This window comes from Perna viridis, chromosome 2 (assembly GCF_037379345.1).
Source record: "Perna viridis isolate PV_CMFRI_1.1 ecotype Kerala chromosome 2, ASM3737934v1, whole genome shotgun sequence".
NCBI lineage: Eukaryota > Metazoa > Mollusca > Bivalvia > Mytilida > Mytilidae > Perna > Perna viridis.
Window position 1 is genome coordinate 51,792,927 of NC_142446.1, and position 27,957 is coordinate 51,820,883.

Consider the following 27,957-nt stretch of genomic DNA (forward strand, 5'->3'; position numbering starts at 1 on the left):
TCACACTTACGACTTTTTGTGAAACCGACGCCTGGTCACAACCCCAAAAACTTTTTAGTAGTTGGTGCTTGTAAGATTTCTCAAGTCATTGTATGTCTAACAACGATGATGACAATAGCACAATACAATTTGACATTTTTTTTTAAATCTATGAAAACATTCTGAAATGGGGCACACTCTTCAGCCCTTCACTTAGTTGAGGAGGCATGAAATGACATATAAAATCATTAGAAACAGTTGTAGCAGATGTCAATGTTTTTGAAACCATTTACTAAATAAGTAAAAATGCTATTGTAAAGCAAGTTAATATCTGCTTTTTTTTTTAATAAACATCCAGGAAATGTTCAACGACTAAGAAGGAGTCCTTTAAAAACAATTCACAGACCCTTACTGCACTAACCTTGATTCAAACGAGAAAGGATAGGAGCCAAAGAACCATGAATCTGAGACAAAACAATGGTTTTGAACTTTCATTTCTACTCTCAAAATATGCTATTGTCAACACTAATGTTAATTTCTCCACTATTCACAGTAGAGACTTTTAGAGTGGAGTCACAGTGTCTCCATCCAACACAGTGGAGTCACCATATCGAAATATGCTTATAGTTTCATTGGTTGACACGACGAAATATATTTCATGATTCTTTAAGTTAGAATCATTTATGTTATATTCAGAAAAAATGAATGAAAAGTATTGGAATAAAGCCATTTTATCTCAGTTTTTAATTAAGTGGAGACACAGTGGAGCCACAATGGAGGAAAATAGTGACCAATGTGAAGAGTGGAGAAATTAAAATGTCAGTTGATGGTAGTGTACTTGCTTCCATTTTGTACAAACATTCCTACCATTTACATTGTAGAACCCTTCCTTTTAGTCCTATATTGAAGGACCCTGCTTTCTGTTAAGCAAATTTGGTATCTGAAATGCCCTGCTAGTTTCAAGTGAGTATTTTTGTGTAAATTGCTGTTTCTGGTGGTACACAGTCTTGTCAAACAATTTGATCACTCAAATAAATTGTCTCTTTGTAAATTGTTAAGGTACTTTTGTGTTTTTCTTTTGTTATTATTTGATTCCTGACTCAACAATGAAAAGTAGTTCCCTAATGCAATATTTTACAAATGCTACAAGAATTATACAACATATGTTTTAAAGATTTTTTTTATTTAATTTAAATGTCTCTTTTTTTTTTGAAACAGTATTCTTCCTCAACAACAATGTCACTACATCACACATCTAGGTGATTCCTTCCTCAAAACTGAAAATAAAAATCACATAAAACCTTCAAAAAACTTGTTAGTACTGTATGTTTATTGATTCTTGTGAAATTGTAGCATAATTCATAACTAAATATCTTTCAAAGCCAAAAAGGAGTTCATCAAATCTTCAGTTGATATGAAGACTAGATCTTAATTTTATTTGCAGAAATGATACAATATTGTTGGTCTGCATAGATGCAAAAAAAACATATATACTGGTTATAAAAGAGGTATTGAATGATAAAAGGAATTACATTTGGACTATATTTTTGTGTAGTGTTCAGAAATATTAGGGAGGTTCCAGTGATGCACCTGCGACATAAGGTATTTTGACCCTGAAGGATCAAAAACCAAAAAAAAATCTATAGTAAATTGACTTCAGAGAGTAGTATGAAATACCAGCCAATGAATGTCTTACTACAATCAATAAAAACAACTTCAAATTATTTAGTGATTAGTGTCCAGAAGCTGTATTATTGTTGCTAGACTTTTACTGGATTATACCACTTGCAATATGACAGGCTCTTTTGGTGGAGCTGTAAATGCTTACCCTCCTTTTTGTCGCTTCCAGTTTTTTGTGGGAATGTACATTGCTAGTGCTATATTTTTTTGTGTTAAATCTTGGTTCCCTTATCTTCAGTTTTTATATGTACATGTAAACCATTTTGTTTGGTTTGCTACATCATGTGTTTTTTTGTTTTCATGTTCTGGCCATGTATTTGGACTTTGAACAATTTGAATAGTTTCAATGTTTTCGCTTCAGTATTTTTTGTCTATATTTATTAATGTTTCCACCAGTTTTTACTGAGGGCTTTTCCATAAAGAAGAGGCTCCCAGGAGCCTGAATTGCTCACCTTCTTAAAGTTTGTCTTTCAAGGGTAATAAATTTATTAAGGAGATGTCCAACAATTTTGACTAAAGAAGACTTTGGTAGGACTTAACATAAGGATCATTTCAGCAATTGAAAGTTTCTTTCTATCTATTATAGGTTTCAAGATATTTGGCTGAAAACTGTAAAAAAAAAATTTCATCTTCCAAGGGCAATAACACTTACAAGGAGTTGCCTGACAACTTTGATCCCTGAAGACCTTTGAAGGCCTTATAATAAGGATCATTTCAGCAATTGAAAGAGTCTGGCTAAACCTAACGGTTTTGGAGATATATTAAAAAATCTACTGTCTGACCCCTATGTTCTATTTTTAGTAACGGTGGCCATGTTTTTCGAAGAATCAAAAATCAGTTCTAAGGAGGATACCCCAAGAATCATTCATACCAAATTTGGTTTCAATTGGTCTAGTAGTGTCAGAGGAGAAGATTTTTGAAAGAAATAACATTAAAAATAGCAAAATTCATGGAAAAAGGGCAATAACTCCAACATGGCTTAACGGATTAAAGCCAAAACTTGATCAGAGATAGATCTCATCATGCTGAACACTTTTATCATATGCCAAAATTTAGCTAAACATAACGGTTTTGGAGATATATGTAAAAAACTACTGTCTGACCCCTATGTTCTATTTTTAGTAACGGCGGCATGTTTTTTGACAAATCAAAAATCCCCACATCAGTTCCATGCAAGATACCCCAAGGAACATTTATATCAAGTTTAGCACAAATCAGTCAAGTAGTTTCAGAGAAGAAGAGTGTTGACGACGAACAACGACGACGATGGACGCCAAGTGATGGCAATAGCTCACATGGCCTTTGGCCAGGGGAGCTAAAAAAGTGTGTACTGGGGACAGCACACCTATGATGATAAGAGGTACCAACGAGACATTAAAATAAAGATGCAATACATTTGTCTTATGAGAAAAATTCACAATTACATTACAGTATCAACTGCGTTCTTCATCCCCCTGCCCCAAGGATATTTTTTCTGGAAAAGCCCAGACAAAGAATTTTCAGTACATACATGTACTTACACATATGCCATCTATAAAACAAGAAAATAATATAAATGCAATATAATCTATATTTACAAATATGAAGCACACCAACCTTGACTTTTCCAAATCTGTTAATTTCCTGTTTTCTGAAACTGTTGTTCCACAGGTAACAATTGTAAAACCAAGCTAAAGTTGACAAAACTACTAAAACATATGCTCTTGTTCTTTCACCAGTTTTGAAAGCCCATACGTCCTTGCCTTCATCAATACTTTTCTATCAAAGACAAATATATATCATTAATTTATTTCAGTTTATCAATCTAAGCATTTTAGGCTATTCAGTATAGGAGGCAGTTAAACATACCAGATATCTGATCGATTTTATCCTCAATTTTAAAATCAAATAAAATGCTTTGCAGGGCACAGCTTGATATGACCACAGTGGATGAACCCTATACAGCTTGGGCAAGTTTGGACACATCAGTGTGTGCAAACATTTTAAAATTCTCACCAAATCCTGACAAGAGTAATCAAGGGAACCATGATTCTAGCGGAAATAAAAAGAATGTAATCCAGGGACAAAGACCAGACATGGAAAACAGACAGACAACAAACACAAAATAACCAAAATAATACATATCAAGTAACAAAAGCAAATAAGCAACTCAGACTCATTAAAAACTGGGAACATGAACCAGGTGCACCAGTACGGTAAGCATTCTCTGCTTTTCTAGAAACACACTTTTAAAAACTGTCAACATAAATTTTTGCTAGCCAGTAAAGTACATCCCTTAAATACTGAACATGAAGAGTAAGATTGGTAATATTTATTAAATATTTTAATATTTAAGATACTAGTCAGGAAATAATCACTTGTAATATTGACAGAAGCTCAATAACTAGCACTAACCAAATGGATTTTTTACTTGCCTTAGGTGAGTTGACCAGTTGAGGTTTCACAAATTGATGTACCTCATTCTGAATTTTGAATGGCATAAAATATTCGACACAGAATAAAAATTTAACCAAAATCCAGGTGGTCCCTTAACTCCTAAATGGTTCCAGTCACAACCGCCATAATCAATCTAAGCTTTTTTTGTGGTATGCTACCTTGTGGTATAATTTCACAATTTTGTTTACACCATATATGTAACACTTGCATAATACTCCATTTATTGCCCAGACATCAAATGTCTACAGAAAACAACAAAGCCAATGACACAATACCATACATAATAAAACTGTATAGTAATAAAGTATAACAGGCAATAAATAGCTCATTGAAACTGATGCAATTACAAACATAAATAGTAGGGTAATTATGGACACTATATGATACAATAGAATTTTTTTTCCGACACAGTCAGTATAGTTTCGCTTTTCACCCTTTGACTTTAAGGACGCTCTTCTATGGAAACGCAAATCACCTGATTGCAATTATACTTCCCGATTGGCCAAATACTGCTAACTTAGTGGTGTTCGAAAAAACTGTATCGAAGATTTGACATTGCGTGCCATGTGTTATTTTCTTGAAAGAAATGTAGAAACTTAAAAAAAGAACAACATTTTACTGTGTCAGCTATCTTTTTTTAAAGATAGTACTTGATTAAGATTTAGTACATTATATACTAGCTACAGGAAAATATGATACCCATATTTCAATGTTCTTTTTACATTGTACATCAAAATTTCAGACATGTTAGTCATTTTTAATTGTACCAGCATACTTGTTAGCAAATCTTGACAATGAATGGGTGTGATGTCTCCTATTTGTAGAAATAGACTATTTTTTCAGCATGTTCAAACAGAATACTTTTTGGATGCAACTCCTCCTTTGGTATCTGATATGATGTATTGTTATATAGCACAAAACTTGAAATTCAATTAAAAATGTTCGAAATCAGACCACCCCCCCCCCAAAAAAAAAAAAAAAAGTAATTTTGAGGGGTGTGGCCCTTTAGACCCCTTATAACCAAAAAACTGAAAGAGGAATCTGAAATTGGATTAAAAAAAAACACAAAGACACAGATTTTTATAAGGTATCCTATAAAAAAAATTTCGAAATAAGACCAAAAATGAGTAATAGTGGCAGTCAAGTTAATGTCCGGACATTTTCTGCTTCCCTCTTCCCCTAATTTCTAAAGTTTGAGTCTTTACCCCTAGAATCAATCCAAGTCTGACCATTGTTGTATACAATATTGCAGAACAATATCATATATATTCCTAAGCTTTAACTGGAGTAACATAGTTGAATTCTATTAAATACTTGTTTAAGGCCACTTATAAGCCCTTACATGTAATTCTACAATGGTTGGGGATATAACCCCCCAAATCGATACAAACCTTCCCCTTGTGATGATTTGTAACTTTGTTATAAAATTTTATAAAGATCTACCAACTAATACTCAAGTTATCGCACAAAAACCAAGTGTCTACAGACAATGACAGCATCATACCAATATACAACCACAAATTTTTTGCAGTGAAATAAAAAGAAAGAATTTGAGTCATTCAAAACAGTTGAAAATTTTTGTTGGATGCTATTAAAAGACATTGGAATAATAGAATTGACAATTAATAGACACCCTATCGGCCCATGTTTCTATGTCCATCAGACTGCTCCCTGATTAAATCCTTTTTTAATTGTAAAGCTTGCATACAAGTAAATAATTCTAACTAACTCTTGTCACAACACGGTCAACACCTTTTTGACAAGGCTCTTTTTTATTCTAGTGCAGAGATGGGTAAAAATACTTGGGTTGTTTCACAAGTGATTTTGGTATGACAATTATTGCTTCCAAAGTTGGCAAAATAAGTCCTTACAAATAGACAAGAATGGTCATCATATAAGATTTAAAAAAAACATAAAAGAAAACTGTAATATGTGCTGATGTTGACCCTGTGTGCAAAATATGCAAGGTGTTAGTTTTTTTGCGTTTTGATTAAATTTCTTGCATGAAAAAATTTTTAAAAAAATGTTAATGTGACCTCTAGATATACGTTTTGTATTGATCTTGATACTACCTCTTCGAACAGTTACCTGACATTTGAACTCAATATATATTTGAATTAATATTAACCAAATACAATTACTTAAATTACCTCTAAAAACCCTATGGTTTGAAAATGCTGAGGGGAGGATACAAAATGACCATAAATTGTCTACTTACTAAATTAAATTTGATATTTTCCTTCCTCTTCCTGTGGATTCTGTTTCTCAATTTGAAATACCAACTGCTTTCATTACCGGTTGCAAGTCCATTTTCAAAAGCTGAAAGTGGTACTGCAGCATCACTCTTGGCTCTGACCTCTTGTGTTACTTTAGGTGCAGAGCTTGGCTTCAACTCAACAACTGTGGCAGGTAGAGGGACAGCTCTGATACCCTGAAAAAAAAAAGCTGGAATTAAACATTCTTTCTTCAATAGAAACAAAACAGTAAAGTAGGCAATACTTCTAAATTTTAAAGTTATAAAAAAACATTTCTTCATTACAGATCAAATCTATCTGAACTTGTTCAATACGATGATGCATATCTAAACTAACCCTGAATAATATGAAAACCTTGCCCAAACTTATACTATTAGACTATATTTGTAAATTAGATGGACTTACTCACTACTCAGGCATGCTTGTCTTAGAGTACTTGTATACAAATAGACACACTTGTAACACACTATAACAATTTCATCACTTTATTTTTTTCCTTTGTTAAAGTTTAAAATCAGGATCTGCTCAAAATCAAGGAAAATGAGAAAAATCAAGAGTTGCTTGAGCGACTGGTGTACTAGTATTTAAGATGAAATGGCATGTGTGTGTATTTTATATGTATGTGAGAAATTGGTAATATCATAGATTGTAGCATATATATCTTTTATACAATGTAGCTCAAAACATGTTAAGAACAAATTTTTTGGGGGGTTTGGCTCTAAGGAAAAAGGTATTATAATCCAAGGACAAAAACTAGACCACAAAAACAGACTAAACATCAAACATGTAAATAACATAAGTTAACTAATACAATACACACAAAAACAAAAAAATAATGAGAACTGGATTCCACTAAAAATATGGACCAGGTGCAATGGTTAGATAAGATGATGAATACACCTTTTTACCTTATTGAGCAAGAAAGTGATCCTTCTGTGTGCCTCGATTTATTTTATGGTATGTTAAATTCTGTTCTAAATAAACATGCCCCAATTGTAACAAAGAGAGTTAAAAGGGAGAAACAACCAGATTGGAATAATAATGAAATTTTAAATGCAAGAAAGCAAAGGGACAAATTCAAATCTTTTGGTATGTGGTCAGATTATAGATTTTGGCGAAATAAAACAACGCTTCTGATAAATAGTGCAAAACAAAACTACTATGTAAATCTTGTAAAGGATAGTAAAGACTCCAGAAACTTATGGAAGTGCATTCATTGTTTAAATCCTAAAGTCAAATCTACACCAAAGGAACTGAAACTTTAAAGTGGGGAAAAAGTAGCAGACAAAGAGCAAATAACTAATGTTTTCAATGATTACTTCACTTCTTGTATTGAGAATTTAAGAAACCAGATGATTGTGCCAAACCATGATTTTCATAAACTACATAACTATGTTAAGGAAAAGGTTAGAAACTATGATCATAAACAGTTTATGATACCTCCAGTAAAATGTAGTGAAATTTATGAAGCACTATTAAAGTTAGATACGACTAAGTCATTTGGATATGATAATATTGGGCCTAAGGTGCTGCAATTAACGTCTCATATTACTGCACCAAGTCTTACTTACATATATAATTGTATGATTGATTCAGGCATATTTCCACATTCACTAAAGATTGCAAACATAACTCCTGTTTACAAGAGTGGTTAGAAAGATTTAGTATCAAATTACAGACCTACTTCAATACTTCCTTCATTGTCAAAAATAATTGAATGACATGTATCTAATCACTTGTATAAATATTTATCTCAATGGGAATTTTTACATCCAGCTCAGTCTGGATTTAGACCTAAACACTCCTGCCAAACTACTCTTGTGAATATTGTGGATAAATGGCTATGCAAGATGAATGATAGAAACATAAACCTGGCTATATTTGTAGACTTTAACAAGGCTTTTGATGTTGTTGATCATGATACACTTTGTAAAAAACTAATGATCTATGGTGTAAATGACAGTACTGTGCAATTCTTTAAGTCCTACTTGAAGGATAGAAAGCAGCAAGTAAGTATTCTAAACACTTTCTCGTCAAAAAAAACTATTAGCTTAGGCGTTCCTCAGGGTTCCATACTTAGAGCACTTTCATTTGTTATATTTATTAATGATCTTCCTCTTGACATGCATAATACTAATGTTGATATGTATGCTGACGATAAAACCATACACAAATCTGGGAAAAATATTAATTTATTACAACAGGATGTGCAAGATGATCTAAGAAAAGTTGAAAACTGGTGTAGAAATAACCGTATGTTTATCAATCCTAATAAAACTAAGTGTATGATTATTGGAACAAGACAAAAAATGTCAAATGTTGATATACCCTCCTTAATAGTTAATGATAAAGCTTTAAAATTTTCATCATGTGAAAAACTACTTGGTGTAAAATTGATGATACTCTAAGCTGGAAATGTCATGTTGATCATATATGCTCTAATATTTCATCAAGATTGTATCTCCAACCAAAGATTAAGAAATATCTGAACATTGAAACGAGAAAAACTTTCTATAATGGGTACATTCTTCCACTTATTGACTACTGTTGTATTGTATGGAGTGGCTGTGGCTCTGAAGGATTAGACAAAATTCTTAAACTCCAAAAACAGATTATCCGCCTCATTCTAGATGCTGAACCCTTTTCTCCATCAGAACCCTTGTTCAAAATATTAGGAATCATGAAAGTAGAAACAAGGATTAAATACCACAAATACCTATTAACCTATAAATCTCTCCATGGGGAAGCACCAAGCTACATATCAGAAAAGTTTAACTATGTTTCAAGAAACAAACCTTATTCACTAAGAAATGCTGAACAAGGAATTTGATAATCCCAAAAATTAAAACTGAACTTTTCAGACATTCATTCACACATTCTGGGTCTGTCTTGTGGAATAAGTTACCCAAACATTTATGTAATCAAGCCACTGGCAACTCATTCAAAATCAATCTAAAGAAGTACCTTAACACTTTTGAATAGAGTATCTTAAGAGAAAATTGTTGCTGCTTACACTGTTTTTTGGGGTTTTTTTTTAATGTTCTATATTGTATTATCTTAAAGTGATTTGGTATAGTCAAATCAGCTTTTGTTTTTGTGTTGTGTTGTTTATTTTTAATTTCTAGTAGATATAGTTTTTGTGTGTGAGGGCCTCAGGGAAGATTAGCTTGTAAACTAAATGTGTAACCCTCTTGAAATAAAGATTTTATTATTATTATTATTATTATTATAAGAGTGATGCTTTTCTAAAATTACCCAACAGTTACTAATATGGAGTCAAATTCAGGTTAAACATCCATTTTAATGTTTCATAAAACCAATTTTTAATTTTGGCACTAGTTCACATTTAAAACTTAAACACAGTATTTATAGGAAATTATTCTATTCAGAAATGCACACTCCTTCACTATTTTTTTTCATCACTAAACAATATTCATTTTTTATCTCCTAGTACATTTGTATTTCCTGATCTGTGCAACACATTTTGTGATTTTTTTCTCCATCATGTGTAAATCATACAGAATGACTGGTTTACACAGTCCATATCAACAATGAAAAGTAATACAATAAGGTCAGTAGGTTCTTAATTGATACATTTTTGTATAATTGGCCCTGTTGTGATGGATCTTGAGAAAAAAAAAACTCTACCACTTGAAACATGGAAGTCACAGAGGTTCAAATTAGCACTAGTCCGAAGTCTGGGACCCTCAATTTCTAATGCAGGGGTGGACTATTAAAATTTCATTTACCTAGACTCTGGAGTCCCTGGACCTACCATGTTTTACATTTACTATTATTGAGTAAATTTGAACACATGAAGTCAGTCAAACATCACTCTATGAATATAGTGTAGCAACAAGTATGACAGATCTAGTTAGACTTTAAAGAAAAATCAAGCCCAGAACCAGAACTTACCAGACACTGTTCAGCAATGAGATGATTTTATTTTTTTTTCTGTTGTGCTTGTGAGTCCAGAAAAAAATAATTTTAAAGAATTTTATATAAGAATGCACTCAGGAAAAACTTGAGTAGTGTTTCATTTTGATTTTATATGAATAACTAGTAATATCCTTGTCAAACAAAAGTCTATTGAAACTGTAAATAGTTTATACATATATTGTTGACAAAATAAGTAATTCACCACAATCAAGCAAAGTATTCTAATCAGCAGGGGTTCTAGAACAAGACCTTTGATTTCCCTTTTCCCCGACGTTCTAGAACATTCATCAATCCCTTACATCATTAATACCAAGTCCAAATAAATATGCCTCCTTAGAGGTCAATTTTAATTTTCCTTTGTTGATTCCCTGCAATGTGAGACATTAACATCACATTAAAAAATGCAAACTCCATGATTATCTGGACTATCTGTAACAGCAACCTTTTTAATGAGAGCTTATTATTTTTCTCATGTGGATATTTGAGTTGAAATTTAAAAAAAATACTGGACCTATCACTCTTGAAAGGAAAATGTGAACCACTGACAAGTCATTACTTACAAACTAAAAGTTAGCATCAAAAGACAAAGACTGCATAATTTGGATTACTATTATTCTAATTGCACTACCACAGAACAATGATTTATATATAGCAAGCCTTGCCAAGAACTGGAATCTCACACAATTTTACATAGTATGATAATAAATATATTGCGTGGGGCAATATACAGTGAGATTATCAATGATGCATTTCATTGATGCTGAGTGTGCCCTGTTAATGGTGGACGATTTCCATCGCTAAACATTTCATCATGATAAATGTAGGTATTCTGACCCATATGGTATGAAAAACAAATTAAAATATCCCACCTCAAGTTGCCTCCAGACTTTTTCAACGTTTTGTTTTGATCAATACCTCGACATTCAAGACCTTAATCTCTTATCAAATTTTCGACCTGGTCCCAACTTCGAAGATGTACTTCCCTCCTCATTAAAAATTCAAACTCCTTTTTCCAAACCTGATCAATCATCATAAAATTTGTTAAAAATTAATCAGAAATAATGGGTGTGAACATAAGGAGTTTTATAGTTGTAGCTTTCCCTGCATTTGTGATATCAACGTTTATAAGAGCCTGTTTTGACTCCTGACTACGTAGCCCCGCTTTCAAGGGCTGTTACCCTATTCATTTAAAATTTAAACTCCTTCTACAAAACCCCATCTATCATCATAAAATTTATTTCAAATTGATCAGAAATGGTCTGAGGTTGTATACAAGATATTTTGCAGCTGTAGCCTCCCATTCTTGCATGATATCAATGTTTTTATTTGACCAACTGTTGATATAAAAAAAAATGTGTCCAGAGTCACACCCTCAAGAAAGGCATTCCCCAGACCCAACGAAATTTTTTTAAGTACATCTGACATTCGGTCAGACACAAGGTGATGACTTGTCTGACCAAACGACAATTTGTCTGACCGAAAAAACTCTGAACAATTTATCGACACGCTAACATTTTTGATGGGGGGTGGGAATCTCCAAGTACATCTTATTATCAAGCTGATTTTAAAACTACTGGGTATGGGCTCTTGAATTTGTTAATTTGTCACCATTATTCATTTTGGCTAGAGTGTATCTGATGAGTCTTCATAAATGAAACATGTGTACTTTGTTTTGAGTTCTTTGTATTATATATTGTTGATTTTTTAAATTTGAAATAAAGTATTGTTATTAAATTATAAAATCTATTCTCAATCTCTGGCATAAAACATAATCATTTCAAAATTCAACATTTCATCTTGATAGTCAAAACATTCACTGTCTTCATAATCATCATCATTGTCTTTGTCACAAAGGCTCTCCACAATGTTAAGTGTTGAGTTAACTTCAACTTGTTCATTATCAATATCATTCTTTTCCTCATCAAGTATTTCAACATCTGCATCATTAGTCATTATAACATCAACAGTATTTTGTGTTTCATTTTATTTTTTTCATTATTATTTTGACAATATAATGACCGCATGTTTCACATGTAAACGAGTAGCGAGACAACGGAAGGGACGATATATCAAAGGACGAAATGACGTGTAGCAAATGAACCGGAAGTTACATATTATTGTTTACAATCAAATTGATTGACTATCTCGCTAGACTGTAGACTAATTCACGTAATTATTAAAACGTTCTAGTTTTATTATTCACAAAAACCACTTCAGTTTTGAGAAAATCTTCTTTAACGTAAGAAAAAAACATTGGACATCAGGGCCGACAAGCAACATGTATTTACCGGACCCGGGACAATTTTACCGGACAGGTCCGACGGTCCGGCAGGTTTCGATGGGTCTGCATTCCCTCCTAAATAAAATTTCTAACTCTTTCTTCAAGACCCAAACGATCATCGTAAAATTTGTTTTAAATTGATAAATATGGTCTGATGCCGTGATGGTGTATGTAAGGATGTTTATAGCTGTAGCTTCCCTGCTTTTGTGATATCAATGTTTTATATGACCTAATTTTGACTGTATAGGCGGTAAGTAGCTGTGGCTAGTATACTGAAATCTCTCCATGTGAGATATTGCAATAATTTACAAGATGCGAATCCTTCTATATTTAACTCCTTGGCCTTGCAGTTGCACTGAATTTGAAATATCAGTTCTATTTTCCGTTCTTGAGCAGGGCTTTTTCATTACAATAACTGTCTTAAGGAACCAAAGGTCATTTTCAACATTATTATGGATTTAACATTCATATTTTACAATTTTAAGTATATATTTTGTTTGACCGGATGACCTATAGCTGTCCCCCTTTTTTAATGTATCGGATACGTGACTGATCAGGAAATTATACTAAAAAACCTATCAGTTCATTAGACTAGGACAAGTTTAAACCTGTGGTCTGTATGCTGCTAGCTGGGTTGCAGAAGCTAGTCTGCCTGATAGCTGTGAGAACCGGTATGCCATTTTCTGTTCCGTACCAAAGTAGTTCTTCAGCGAGATCGTTCGTAAATGACCTTGACGTTGACCTGACGAAGTCTCGTTGAAATCTCGAACAGGTGCCTTTCCGTGTTTATTGTGTTGCTATGTGGTGTTAACACAACGAGAAGCCAGTATGCTGTAATGACAACGACTAAAACATCCAAATATTGATTGATTTAAGAAGAAACAGACAATTTTTCAACAATGGCAAGCTACTTGGATAATTATGAAAGAGAAGGACTTCCTTCAATTCACAGAAATTCTTATAGTGAAAGGAGGGTAATGTTTGAAGATGCCGGAGTGCATAAATACCGCTCACGATCACCACGCGCAAAATCACCCATACTTAGATCGAAATCGCCAACACTTAGATCAAGATCACCGACATCAGGACTTTATACGTTGTCAGATTCGCTCATTACTCCACGACCACCATCTCCAACTTACCACAGCAGACGAGCCATGGGAGAGGTAAGCATGGCGGTTTTACCATTGATTCATGCTTCAACTAGTTTTACTTGATTGAACATTTATATTTTCTTACTGAGTACTGAATGGTCATTTTTATAACTTTACATTTGATGAGGCAATGTCATTTCATATTAATAAATGTCGGTTAACTGATCCAAATTAGCCTTGGTACATGTATACATGTACATGTGTATGTTACATATAGTGGTATAGAAATGACATTTCATTTGCCATGCACATATTCTGTTGTAAGGAAATTGACATCTGAAATGAAGCAAAAAGTGTGTTGTATGGCTACAATAGCCTGTCAGGGATCAAGAAAAAAAATTAATCATTTTTTGGCTGGTTCTACATGTATCCAAAGTATCGATACTTACTTGATGTAGCGTCAGGTGGTTCTTACTTCCTGAAAACTGGAAGAAATTTAAATTAAATGATCAGAGAAATAATTAAAAATGTTTATATATTATGAACTGCAGAATTGCCATGTTGCCACTCTTTTACATGTATATGAACAGCTGCACTGTAAATCAATATAAAGGCAGGATAGCTGTGCAACATTTAGAAAAAATTCAAAGGATTTTAACCTCGTTTGGTCTTTTAAGTCAGGAATCTAAGAAATTCTAATTATGTTGAAACTTCTCCAAACCGGCCACCACTGGGACAAGAAAAAATGGCTGGTTTTGTGAAAATAAGCAATGCAATCTGAGAGCTGTTTCCATTAATGTGTGCTATAACCCTACACCTTGTCAGTTTGTTGGTCAAGACATATTTAATGCCAATTTAAAACTTTTGGCCTTTTATTTCATTTCAAGGCTTGCATTATTTGTAAATGATTTGATTTTACAAACAGTATTGCCGACAAAATAATGTTCACAGTTTTGAAAAAATATGTATTAAAGATCAAAGGGCTATCGATGGTAATTAGTTATTTGTATTCCTTTTCGTAAATTACCTATCAACAAAGTCTAATAATTTCATCCCTATGTTGTTTTGGCTTCGGTACAGGTCACATTAATTTGAAGAGTTAAAAGATCATAAAGATCATACTATTAAATGAACCTGGTTGCCTGACATGTGTACACACCAATTAACAGCCAACCAGTGACAAAATGTCTGGATAAAATTTGTTGTTTTAACTATTGTCCCCTTCAAATATCATCTGTCCATTGACGAAATGCAAACCAATCAGTGAATGAATTATTAATTACGTAATATTACGTAATCATTTAGAGTTTTGTTGACACATTTATTACAGGTGGACAATAACCGGACGGCCGGAATTGAGAGGTTGTTTTTATTTAAAATATGTAATTAAAACTGTGAATAACCAGCCGATGTAGGGTTTAAGGGGGTGGCCGGTCTATTGAAGACAAAACACACAGGTTTTAAGGTATATTTGCCGGGACTTTTGAAAACGGCCAGTTTGAAGGAAGGACTGGTTTTTTGAGGGTCTGGTTTGGAGAAGTTTCACTGTATAAACTGTTGTCTTATCGTTCTCAAACAAATTTCTTGTGACATTTCCTTTTTATCGTTCAAAACATAACCTTAAGTAATGTTCTGATGGCTTCATCATTATATTGCTCTGTAAGAGAATGGCAGTTCTTCAGGTTTTTTTTTAAATTTTGTCCTTCACAACTCTACTTTGAGAAAGTATCTAAAAAATAAAGGCATCTAGATCTACTTTTAGCACTTCTGGAGCCCTGGCCTTAACCAAGGGACCCATTGATTTTATGTTGTTTAGACTTTGGCCCATCAACAAAAGATCCTTTCTTAGTATGCTTTGTAGATACATTTTAGTATTTACATGCTTGTATTCAATTGTACTTTTCTTAGATGATGAGCTTACAGAGTGAATGCTATTTTTTTCTGTTTTTCTATTTAGCTTCAAGACCAGGTAAAAGTTTTCAAAGATGAATTAAAAAAGAAAGATGCCTTGATACAACAACTTGTCAGGTAAAATAAGATAAATTGGTTCTTGCTGCTTTTGAATAACTGGGTGAAAACTGAGCCTCTCTTTCATCAATTCTGAAATTTTTCTTTTTATAAATTTGTTTTCCAGATTTGTGCAATATAAAGAATTTTTCCTAATCAGCAGGTTTTGTTTAACTTTAACGTAAAACAAGGAAAGGAGTGAGCAAACTTTTTTTTTTTCCGTTTTAAGATTTAAAAGTGTATACATTTAATACTTCATATAAATCAAGTTATGAACTATATGAAAAAAGGAGCATGGTATTACTGTCATTTAGACAGTCATCTACCAAAAGCCAGGCAATAAACAATTAAACTTTTACAGGTCACCGTACAGTCTTCAATGATGGGCAAAACCCATACCATAAAGCAAGCTGTAAAAAGCCCCAAAAAGACATTGAAAGTTAATTTAATTCAGTAAAATTTTCACCCCTGAAACATTTTACCGTGAATAATAAAATATCAAAGTTTTATATTAGTTAACGACATAGATAATTTTGTTATTTCAGCATGGAAAATGTTCCAAAAGTAGCAACAAGACCCTCTTCCTCAGAAACATACAGAGTAAGTACACTTGATCTAACCCGTGAATAATCTTGAATATCTTCAATTTTGTGATTTTAATTATAGTCCATATTTACTTCTACCCAAATTTTTGTTGTTTAAGCAGAAATTTAGTAAGATATCCAGTAGAAGAACAGAGAATGGCTGTGTCTGATATTTAATACTTTAGGAGTTCAAATTAGCACTGACCCAAAATCCCAAACCATCAATTTCTGATGCAGGACTTTTGAAATATCATTTACTACCATATTTACATTTACTCTTATTGAAGGCTTCTTATTTAGAATAAAAAAAAGTCCAGGAGTTTTCACAGTTGAAAGGAAATTTTAACCCCGTTACTATGTAAAATACATCTTTTTGGAAATATACTTCTGAAATGTTATTATCTCAATTTTGTTTATAGCTGGATACAGTGTACCTTGGTGACAGACATGCAGTTGAATCAGCCAGGAGTGAATTAGCAGCTCTTTCAGTTAAATATGATAAATTGTGTATGACAGTAAGTTTATTAACTTATTTGCATTTTAAAGGACTGACATTAATTTAAAATGAGGAAAATCAAGGTGTTGAAAATCTCTGTTCTGATGTACCAGAAAATATTGCAAACTACTGCTGATAAGCAATATTATTTTAAATATCTCCACTACAATGCACTTTTTAATATAACAAGAATAGGTATGGTGTATATGTCAAAGAATCAACAAACCCACTGTGATGAAAATGTCAGCCCAAGGCCACCCATTGGTCTCCAATGAACGACAAGTAAATCCATCCTCATACCGCCGGGCAGGCTGCAGCTGGCCCCATATTATACACTGGTACAGCAGAGGAGTTGCCCCTATATACTCAAGTAACATAAAAAATAAGCTAAAGGTTTAAGCACAAATGTATACTAGTATATATTTTTGGACTGTACCAAACATTCCATAAATGGATGTCATGGGTGTTTTTTTCATTTAAGACATTTGATTGAATCATACTCTGAATATTTTGTGTTGCTTATTTTTTAGGTAAAAAACTTAGAGAGAGAACTGGATCAAAAAGATGTCCAAGTCAGGGAAATGAAAACCTTGTATGAAACTAGCAAAGAAAATGAATCAAGACTAACAGCACTTCTAGAATCGCATAAACAGCAAATTATTGAGTTAGAAAGCAGATCAGGGTCTTATCAGTCAGCCGTGGGTCGTAGTGAATTTACTGTCTCAACTCTACAAGAACAAAATCGACAAAATGCCGATAAAATAGTTGAACTAGAGACTAGAATTAGGTAATCTTTCAACTATATATATTTCAGACTAACTAAGATGATAAGATTACCATACATGCCATGTAAGACCCTTGGTAAAAGAGAGTAAATGAAAATTTGATCACTTGAGATGTCAACAGGGTATGCAAGTCTTGTTATGGTTTCATTTTCCTTACCGGAATTTCCAATGTAGAACATATTGAAATCCAAAGTTCAATCTGCATTTTATTGTTTACTTCGGGGATATCGGAAGGCTGTATTACAATGCAAAATCTTTTATATTATGCTTTTTTAACACCTTTATCATGTAGAAAGATAAATGTGTCATTTGTTATTGGTATTGTTACTCAAAACAATGTTTTGATTTTAAATACTAAACTCAATGCTCTGTATATGAAAAATCTCCATGCATTTGAATGGTAGCTTAGGACCCATTCTCGTTAAACTACAGTCATATGATGAGACTTATAAACCCTATACTTGAGAGGGCAAGTCATTTATACATAATATATGTACAATGAAACCTGTCTCAACTGAATCCCTTTAGAACTTTAAAGTTGTTCGGTTTACCCAGATTAAAATACATTAAAATTAGTACAAAGGGACTTCAAGAAGTGTCTGGTTTAGGCCAGTTTTGGGTTTCACTGTATAAAAAAACAAAATTGATTTGGTCTACATGTCTTATGAATCAATGTTTTTTATTCAACTTTTTTTTTTGGAGTTAGTTAGAAACACAAAAGATAATTAAAATAACATGTACCTTGTCTTGTTAATCACAGAGAACTTCTAGAGGATAGAGAGAAGGCTGACTCAAAGTGTTCACAGTTGGAGAGAAAGTATACTGAGATGATGAACCAAATTTGTAGTGTTCTTAGAATTGAAGAGTTCACCCTTGAAACTTGTTCAGTTGAAGACATTTCTCGAAGTGTAAGTACAAATAAAAAAAAAGTACAGCATAGTTGTCTTCTTTGGCACAAACTATTGATTTACAATTAATTGAATATATTGATGAAAGCCACAGTCTTCTAATAATATTTAAATGCTTTTGATTGTAAGATAAAAAAAAATCAGGGTTAGAACAATATTATATCTCAAATTTCAAAAATTAAAATAATTAAAGATGACAGAGATGTAATAATACACAAACAGTTCATCAGAGTTAACATTGTTTTTCTTCAATTTAAGTTTCTTTATTGTAATAATGCTAGACATATATTACTTGGATTTAGATGCTTAAAAGGATATATTGTTGTAGTATAAACCAAACCTGTCTTGGACATTTAGAATTGGTTTGGTTTAACAAGATTCAAAATACATTTAAGGAAGTAGATCTAGGGTAAGGGACACAACTCTTACAAATCATTGAAACGTTTGTGTTCAGTATTTGACGTCAATCTTAGTAAGCATCAAAGTAACTTGGACTGATTTCATTCTGTTCCTAAGGAAAGCTTGAAAGGCTTTGGTGAAATTGAATATGGTACAAACATATCACTGATTTCAAGAGTTATTTCCCTTACCCTAGGTCTACCTCCTTAAACTGATATGAAGAGACTTTAAGATAATAAAGTGCCTAGTTTAGACAGATTTTCTGATAATTCAGAAAAATGACAGAATATGTTTACAAGCGTCTGTCCAAAACAATTGTTTTTCATCATTTAATTTAGAATGTGCTGATATTATTTTTGAAACCCATTTTTATAGGTCACCGATTTAGTGCAAGAAAATGCATTGCTCAAAGGGAAAATTGTAACTCTGAGTGAAACCCTGAATAGTACAGAGCTAGAAACTAAAGCTAGCAGGGAAACAATAATGAGACTTGTCTCAGAAGTCGGCAAAGAACAGAAAGTAGCAACCAGATATACATCTGAGTTAGATAGACTGAGACTGGTAAGACCTAAGAATAGTACTTATATCACTTATCCTTAAATTATATAAGGTACCAGTGTACATAAAAATTATATGAGATACCAGTCTAAATAAAATTTCATGCACATCCAATGGTAGAGGCAGTTAATGGTGCAGAAAAAAACCCATTGAACAAATGATCTTTTTTCTACGCAAGTTTTTTTCTGCATACACATCTGTATTTTTGAGAAAACAATACATTCATCTCTCATTTAAATCAACCAAATCAAGAACGATAACTCTCGCAAAGTGCCCTTTTAATGTAAAATCTAAATAAATTTTATCTCAAAGGTGCAACAACTTGATAAAAAAACTAAGACTGGTTATGTGGTCTGTAGTTTTCTGTGAATAAAAAATAAAAGTGAATTTCATGGGTATTTGACGTGCTTGAATCACTTCCTGTTTGCTTCTTATAAAGACTGAAACTTCATTGATATTCTTGGTGTTTTTATTTTATAAAGCTCATTAGTTATTACAAAAAAAATCAGTTCACCTTACTTTCAACATGTGTGTATTTTTTTCATGTTGTACCTTTTCATGCATTATTCATTATTCTGTTAATATGACTAAATGTTAGTAACAGTCTAAATAAAATTAGCTCCTCCAATTTATATTTGTTTTGCTTAAGATAATTATAAGGACTAGTTTTAGTTAAATTGTAATATTTTTATAGCTGAATACACATTTGGTTTTAGTATTTGTAACAGTATAAATTGAATTGAAATTTGTATTAACAGTATATCAATATTATACCAAATTAGTAAAATAAGAAGAATTTGCAACCATAAATTCATGGCAGTATTGTTGAATTTCAGCACCTGACATCCAAACTAAACTTAAAGACTATCTATGAAAGTTTTTTTTCTGTTAATTTTATGTTTTTTTTTCTATTCAGGAGAGAGACGAGGCTGTTGACATTAGGAGGAGCCTGGAAAGAGAAGTAGATGTGTTGAAAGAAAGACTTGATGCAGCACAAAGAGCTGCAAGTGCTGGTAGATCAGAACTTGATATGAGAGAAGAAAGATTAAATCGTAAAGAGAGAGAGTTCAGATGCACAATGCATGACATACAAACAACAAAAACTCAGGTGTCTTTATTCAGGGAACAACTAGCTACTATCTTGAGTGGTGTTGATGATACTGTCCTAGACTGGTCAGAGGAAGCTATCAAGTCACGTATAGCATCACTCAGGTCTAGGAACTCCGAGATGGTGTCTGTAAGTACAGTTTAGTTACACATCACAAAAAAGTGATATAAAGAAACTTAAAAATGGTTTCCATAATAAAGAATACTTCTTGTTTGAATGAAAGTACATTTACATGCAGACTTATCATATTATTATTTGAACTTTTTTACAATCATTTACACTTCTCCTAGTCCTATAGATGAGTAAATATCAGAAAGGACTACCTTAGAAAAGACTATCCTACTCCATGAAACACCAAAAAGTTTTAGTTTGGAGTAATAGGTAATATGTGGATAAGGGACCATTAATGGAAATTTTTATCATACTAGTCCTACATGTATCTATGTAGGCAAACATGTATTTTCTAGTTGTAAATCCTGGTTAACTTCAGATAATGTGTTAAAATGTGGAAGATTTTGTGAAACTAATTAGTAGTAAGAAAGTATTATTTGAATTTGGAATTATTTTGGAAATTAGAAAAAAATGCGAAAGGGGTAAGGTCAGTTGGAGAAGGAAAGGCAAGAAAAATTTACTAACCCCCCTTAGTCATGAAGGCAGGACTAAACCCCTTAGTAGGGGTAAGTTTTATAAATAATTTATTATTTTTATTATTATTTTCTTAAATCCAAAATAATTCCAAATTCAAATAATAACCGATTTAGTACTAATATTATCTGTTTTAAGGCAATTGAATCATTAGAGGAAAGGGTACGTGCATTGACTGAACAGTTAGAGTCACAGTATGAGTTACACAAGAGTTCTGCATCAAGAGCCAGAAAGGCTGAAAGCGAACTTGATGAATTGCATGAAAGACTACGCAGTGCTGAGGGTGAAATTGCAGCTGGAGATGTGTTGAGAGATGGCTTTAGAGTTGACAAGGAAAAGGTAAGTTACACTTTATTTCTAAGAACTAAGAAGATGAATATGTTGTTACTGCTAAACTGATGTACAATATGTAAGAGCTAATTAAAAAAAACTGCTTTCTCACAAAAACCGTCTTATTTTATCAAGTTTCTCTGTTATGGTATTGTAAGTAATAAATAAGTGTATTTTGCATTTTGTATTGCAGTATATGAGATTGCTCCAAAGACTAGGACAAACCCTCAAGATGGACAAAATCTCATCTGATTTAGGTTTCGATCTTACAATTGATGCTATTACTGCAAGAGCTGAACAGCTGGTTAAGCTTGAAGCTGACACTATTGCTGACAAATCTACACATATCTACAACTTGCAGCGAAAGGTTAAGTCTTTGAAGGAACAACTTGAAAGCAAAGACCTTCACTTAGACTTATTGAGAAAGAAAATGACTGGTATGGAAGAGAAACTACTTGGAAAGACAGTCATTCAGAAGGAAAGGGATTCGGAGAGCTACAGAAATAGGAAACTGGAGAAACTTCTTGATAAATACAAAATGCAATTACAAGATGCTAATCAAGAAATCACAAATCTTAAAGCTCAGTTGCTTGGATCAAGTGAAATCAAGGTAGGTTTTCTTAACAAAATTTCTAAGTTATCTCCCTTTAACCAGAATACCTCTCTTTCAGTAAAGGTTGTATTAAAGAATAATGTGATGTTTCTTTATTTCTTTGAAATTCTAATAATATGATAAGTAGTACATTTTTACCAGCGTCACCAACAGTAAAAGCAAGTCTAATGGTTGCTTAAGGGTACCTACATTGTGTTTTCTGTAACTCTAAAAGTATTATACCAGTATTATTCAAACTTAAAACAGTGTTATATACATATTGAAGATATTCATGGAATAGTTTGATTGATTTTAAAATATATATTTTTTTTAGTTAAGAACTATGGAACAAAGACAAGAAATAGAGGAGTTAGTCAAGCAAGTTGAGGAACTTGAAGAAGTCAGGAAGAGACAAGCTAGGAAAATAGGTGCATTGAAAGATGAGCATTGTTTGTTTGAATCATCAACCAAAGAGAAGCATGTCGTTGCTGATAATGCTGTTCAAGCCCTATCAAGTGAACTCAGGACCACAAAGAATTCCCTATTGTCAACACAGAACAGAGAAAAAGAGGTACTTTTACCAACAAATTTACAGTGATTATTACACCTCTTTCAGTTTGAGGGTTGTCATTGTAGGATTGAATGTATTTCCATCTGTACTTCCTTCCTTCCATTACACAGAGTGGTAGCCATCTCTTATCTGTTACTCCTCTTACACCACTGAATGTAAATCAATGAAACTTTCACAGAATCTTCATAAGTAGGGCTACCCTTTCTTGAATTTTGAGCTCTACCCTTAAATTTTGACAAAATTAATAATAAACCATATTTTAACCAAATGCATGTAGGTAATGAGTTTAGGAAATTGCATTTTTTTCTTTTGATGCAAAACATAATCTAAGACCATAAAATCAGATTTACAGACCTCTAAAACATATGAAAAACTTTGATTAGGTATTTCAAAGACTATGAACATAGAACATAGGTTGATTTGCCTTACCCATGAAGTTTTATATATGGTGATCTCTAATTCACTACATATTTACATTGTGCACCTCCTATTACAGATTTGGATCCAAATCTATTCGGAGGTCAATAGGTGTGTCAATGGGGGGAGTAGGGGTATCAAGATAGTGACCTTTGCTCACAGTTTTTCTTATTTATTTGTTTTATCTTTTATTTTTTTTCAGATTAATCTCCTGAAATCATTATTTTATTGCTTTGCATATGTTTTATGAATATGCACCCATAATAAACTAAAGCATAACATTTCATGTTGAGGTGGTACGGGATACAGAAGGAAAATATAAGCTCGCAAAATTTTACTCGTAATGTTTTAGAACTATTGCTCAACCTTTAATTCTTTGAAATTCAGGTATGAAAACTCACTCATAATTTATCCCTCAATTTTGAAAAATAGTGTCTTAGAATTAAATACCTTAAATAGTTGCCTGTTATACAATATTTGGAAGAATTTATTTCCATAAACAAGAGTTGCACACAACTGGTTTATAAGATACATCTCATTTTTAGGGTTTGGTATTTTTTAAATTGTAAAACAAAATTGTAATGGGTTTTATAAGCATAAGCCCTGATCAAAACGTTTTCTTCTCGTTATAGCTTGTGGACTTCAGAACAGTTATAGCCAGAATGTTAGGCCTAGATATGAATACACTAGCAATTCCAAACTATGAAATTATCTCCCGGTTAGAGAAACTTATCCAGGCTCACCATACCCATGCATTTACCACCATGAACATGGAAGAGGCACTTGCTGACATGGAAGATGGTTTCATAAGTGGTTATGAGGACTACAGACGCTCAATTGGAACAACTGAGTCTCAAACAATTAAAAGATCTAGGGAACGTGCACGAAGGAAGGCTGCCAGAGCACGAGCAAGATCTCTATCACCAACCAGAAGGGACCCAAGAGTATATTGAAAATTTCGGATTTAGAGACAAATTTATTGGTAGTCAGTGAATATATTTAGTAGTACCTCTTATTAGAAAATCTAATCAAGTGGATAAGAATAGCTATACTGTCCCTACTAATGCATTTATACTCCAACATTAATTCCATTTCTGTTGTGTAGTGGTATACAAAGAATGTTATACCAAAGATAAGCTGAGGACATTTCAAGCTGATAGATAAGCTGGAAAGCTTAGTTCTTTGTGAATTTGTAAGAAAATATTACTTGACTACATTTTGACCAAAAAGCTTTAAACGAAATTTATCTTTTAAATGAAATTTAAAACACACTTTGTGTCTTCTTGGTATTCTCCATTACATTTATTTGTGTTTTTTTTTTTTTTGTATAAAAATTTCATTTTATTTTAATTTCTGTTACTGCTTTAAATTGTACCTCACTTTATGCGACATTAGCATTGTGATGTTTTATGTTTAGGTGCCAAAGGCTTTTTTCAACACCATTTATGTGTTTTAAAAGTAAATAAATGTGACATTTGCAGTGCTTTTAGTTATTTTGGCTCAAAATGTATTCAAGACTGAATTTTACAATATTTTTTGGTCATTTTATTGTATTGTTATATTTTGATATGTTGATTGTAGATTATTAGTTTGATAGGAAACTTTGATATTGATTTTAGATATTGTACTTGACAACTTGGTTTTTTTTTATATTGTGGGTAAAAATATTTAAGATATAGTTATCTGACATGTATTTTAATTCTAAATATCAGTGATAGAGGTGTATATCTTCTTTGTAGGGAGAGAAACAATAGGGAACATTCTTTACATAGGCCTTTATTTGTACTTTACACTTCCTTTGAAAAAAGAATTTTGAACTAATTGGGCGTTCTTCTATACAACAGAAAACCTACAGCAAATACATGATTCTTATAATTTTTTCATGTCATCAGGGTAGTCTCCCCTGAAATTGTTTTCTTTACTTTACAGAGCATGATTAACAATGATGTTTATTTCTAATACTATGAATAAGTACATTCAGTGACACTAGTCATCGTTATACTACTTTTAATTGTTTTATATGAGATTTAATTCATCTAAAATTAAAATTTGTACAGGATTTGTTTTTCTAGTTTCGGAAATTATGAATATTCAGATTTTTCAATTTAGGAAAATGGCAGTGTCTGTATTAGTTATTCCTCAGTAAGATGACTTAGAGTAGGAATTCTTGCTAGTATGAAGACTTTAGATACCCCTATGTCTTTTCTAATGTCTTGTTTATGACAGAGCCTCAAATCAAAATTGGGTTATTTTAATATTTTTCTTATGTACTTACCAATATCGATCATTCCAATCAGCTGTATTTGGTCTTTTTTTTTTTAATAATTCACTTGTTGATGAGATTGATAGGCAGCAGTCGCATTCCCAAACACACTTTGAGCAATTTGTGTTTAAAATTTTAACTACAATAAATATTGAGTTACTTCCCCTTATTGAGATTTTATGCCAGGGAAAATGAGAAAGGTGCATATTTTTGTATGTTGTACCAGTACTTGGTTGATGGTTTAATTCTGTGATATCTGTTGTTTACATGTTTTATTTGTAGATTCTTTTTAGTTATTTGTAAATATGCTATCATTATACCATTTCTTACTGTCATTAAACATACTGCCATTGTATCATTGTGTGTTTTCTGTACCCCTCATAGACAGGGGTAAGGGGTCACCTTTTTGCCTTAATTTTGGTTGAATAATAGAAAAAAAATGGAAATCAAATGAGCAGGACTCACTTTTCAGAATTTCTGGATCCTCCATGGCTCTTGTAATTAACCATGTATGCTTAATGATGACCTCTGTAATCATTTCCAGGTGACTACAAGAAATGTAGTGAGCATCAAAATGGACCTTGTCCTCCGTTTTTTCTTGATAAACCTGCTTCCATTTGTATGGTGATACTAATAATTGTGTAGTCCTGTAGTTTTGATGTGGTAAAAGGGTCCTAACTACCTATTTTAGCATATGCTAAAATCAAGTTTAGAATATTCTTAAATATGTATTTATGACCAAGTTACTGCACTATGTGTAGTACATATGTTTGAATATATTTACTTGGGTATGATAGAAGATACAAGTAAAATATAGCCAGTTTGAAGTCAAGACAGAAATTATCCCCCAGGTGCAGAATCATAAGACTGGATGTAGACTCCCCTCTTAAAATGGGGAGAATTTTTTTTAGGCATGAATTCTTGATTTTTCACAAATTCTACCCGAAAAATACTCTTGCTTAGCTTTGCTTCTTCTTTAATTCTGTTCACAACCTCACCCCCTATCCCCAACCTGAAATCCTGCATCTGCCCCTGCCTCCTTCTTTGTCGAATACCATAGGGGAGGTGTTTCTTTTTTTGTCATTGATCTCTCAGGTTATAGGACACTATTTTGTAGATGAAAATTGCTGGTTATACTGATGAAAAGATGCTTTCAAAGATGCCATCCCTAATTATGAAAATATATTACAATTGAGAACAGTCTGTATGAATGCGAGACCATTGAACACTGAAGAAGGTCCTTACTTTTTGGGGTCTTTTTTATGGAATATACTTAGTACCTGCAAATGGACAACTGTTGAAATTGCTGTATTATTTAAAAAAGACCAGGCACTGGTGCCACTAAACTAAAAAAATTAACTTAAGTCTGAGAATATTCTTACCTGTTGGTGACATCATGAAGACCTGAAACTTTGTTTTTTGCCTATCATTTTAAAAGTCCTGATACACAGGCCAGGAACAAGCTTTTCAATGCAAAATATAGTTTGATTTTTAATAAAATGATTGTAAAAGGGAACACTTTCTATTATCAATACCAAAGTGGTAACTTTGGGTAACTAATATAAGATACTAAGAAAACTAATACTTCTATTTTTAACTTTACATCTCCTAAAAAATAGTCTTAAGAAGTGAATTTATAGAATTCTTAAAACTAACTTATGGATGGATGCATTTTGAATGTGATTAGGTCTATATTGAGACATTATGATTCTATAAATCCTGTAAATATTTAAAATATTTCAATTATTTAAAAAAAAATCATGATTATTCTTTTTTATATTACAACATAGGACAAAATACCCTATGACAACAAAAAAAATCCTAGGAATTATATATTCAATATGGATGTTCATTCTTAATATTATTTGGAATAAAAAAGAAGGATCTTCATTTAATAAAAAAAAAATAGGGTTTGAAAGAGGATGATTAAATAAAGTTTGGTAACTTTTATCCCCTCTCATTTGTATCTCTGATTTGCAAAAACTAATTAGGCAAGGTTTGGTTGATAAATATTGACAATGTATATTTACATACCATGGTTTCTAAAGAATGATTCTTAAGGTATCCATTTCCAAGTATTGGGACATAATTCAGGAAAACTATATGCACAGAGGCGTAGCTAGGCCTGTTTTATTTGTACGCAAAATTATGACGAGGGGTTGCTCAAGGCCCCCAGTGAGTCATTGCATAAAACCTTTATTTCATTTTTAAAATGTGTGTTTTTATTTTTGTTACTTTTTCCGAAAGTACGCAACTGCGTATTTGCGTGTAGGCAGCTACGCCCCTGGTGCACAAGTTATCTCCCCTTGCTTTTATAATAGTATTGTTGAAAACCATGCAAGTCTAAGTACAAGTATTATGAAAATCCTTGTTTATGCTGAAGAAAAACTTGTCTAAAATCGTGAAGACATATTTGACTTTCAAAATGATTTGGGTCTTCAATCAAGTTTGAGAAAATATTATAAACCTGGCATCATCCTTGAAATTTATCAGAAAATGCATGGAGTCAAAATTGTCGAAACTATTCGATTTTCTATAGTGCATGCATCTGAAAATGTGTTTTATTTTGTTTGTTTGGGTTTTTATATTACACAGATATTATCAAGTTTGTGTGTAACCGTTGAACAACC

At 32.4% G+C, this 27,957-nt stretch overlaps 2 protein-coding genes across 2 annotated transcripts; one reads left to right on the forward strand and one right to left on the reverse strand.

The window, feature by feature from the left end:
- Positions 1-1,143: 1,143 nt before the first annotated feature.
- Positions 1,144-13,337, reverse strand: LOC148625709 (uncharacterized). Its single transcript, XM_088569412.1, has 4 exons — positions 13,179-13,337; positions 6,314-6,526; positions 3,256-3,417; positions 1,144-1,256 (listed from the first exon to the last, which is right to left on the reverse strand). The coding sequence occupies exons 1-4, from the start codon at positions 13,248-13,250 to the stop codon at positions 1,251-1,253; spliced, it is 453 nt and encodes a 150-aa protein (XP_088425538.1). The 5' UTR covers positions 13,251-13,337; the 3' UTR covers positions 1,144-1,250.
- A 10-nt stretch (positions 13,338-13,347) lies between these two features.
- On the forward strand, positions 13,348-25,682 carry LOC148625710 (coiled-coil domain-containing protein 170-like). The gene is made up of 12 exons (XM_088569411.1): positions 13,348-13,736; positions 15,622-15,692; positions 16,217-16,271; positions 16,675-16,770; positions 17,282-17,538; positions 18,297-18,444; positions 19,219-19,404; positions 20,318-20,638; positions 21,293-21,493; positions 21,678-22,094; positions 22,411-22,647; positions 23,697-25,682. Exons 1-12 carry the CDS (start codon positions 13,470-13,472, stop codon positions 24,015-24,017), a joined length of 2,577 nt encoding a protein of 858 aa, XP_088425537.1. The 5' UTR covers positions 13,348-13,469; the 3' UTR covers positions 24,018-25,682.
- Positions 25,683-27,957: the final 2,275 nt, after the last annotated feature.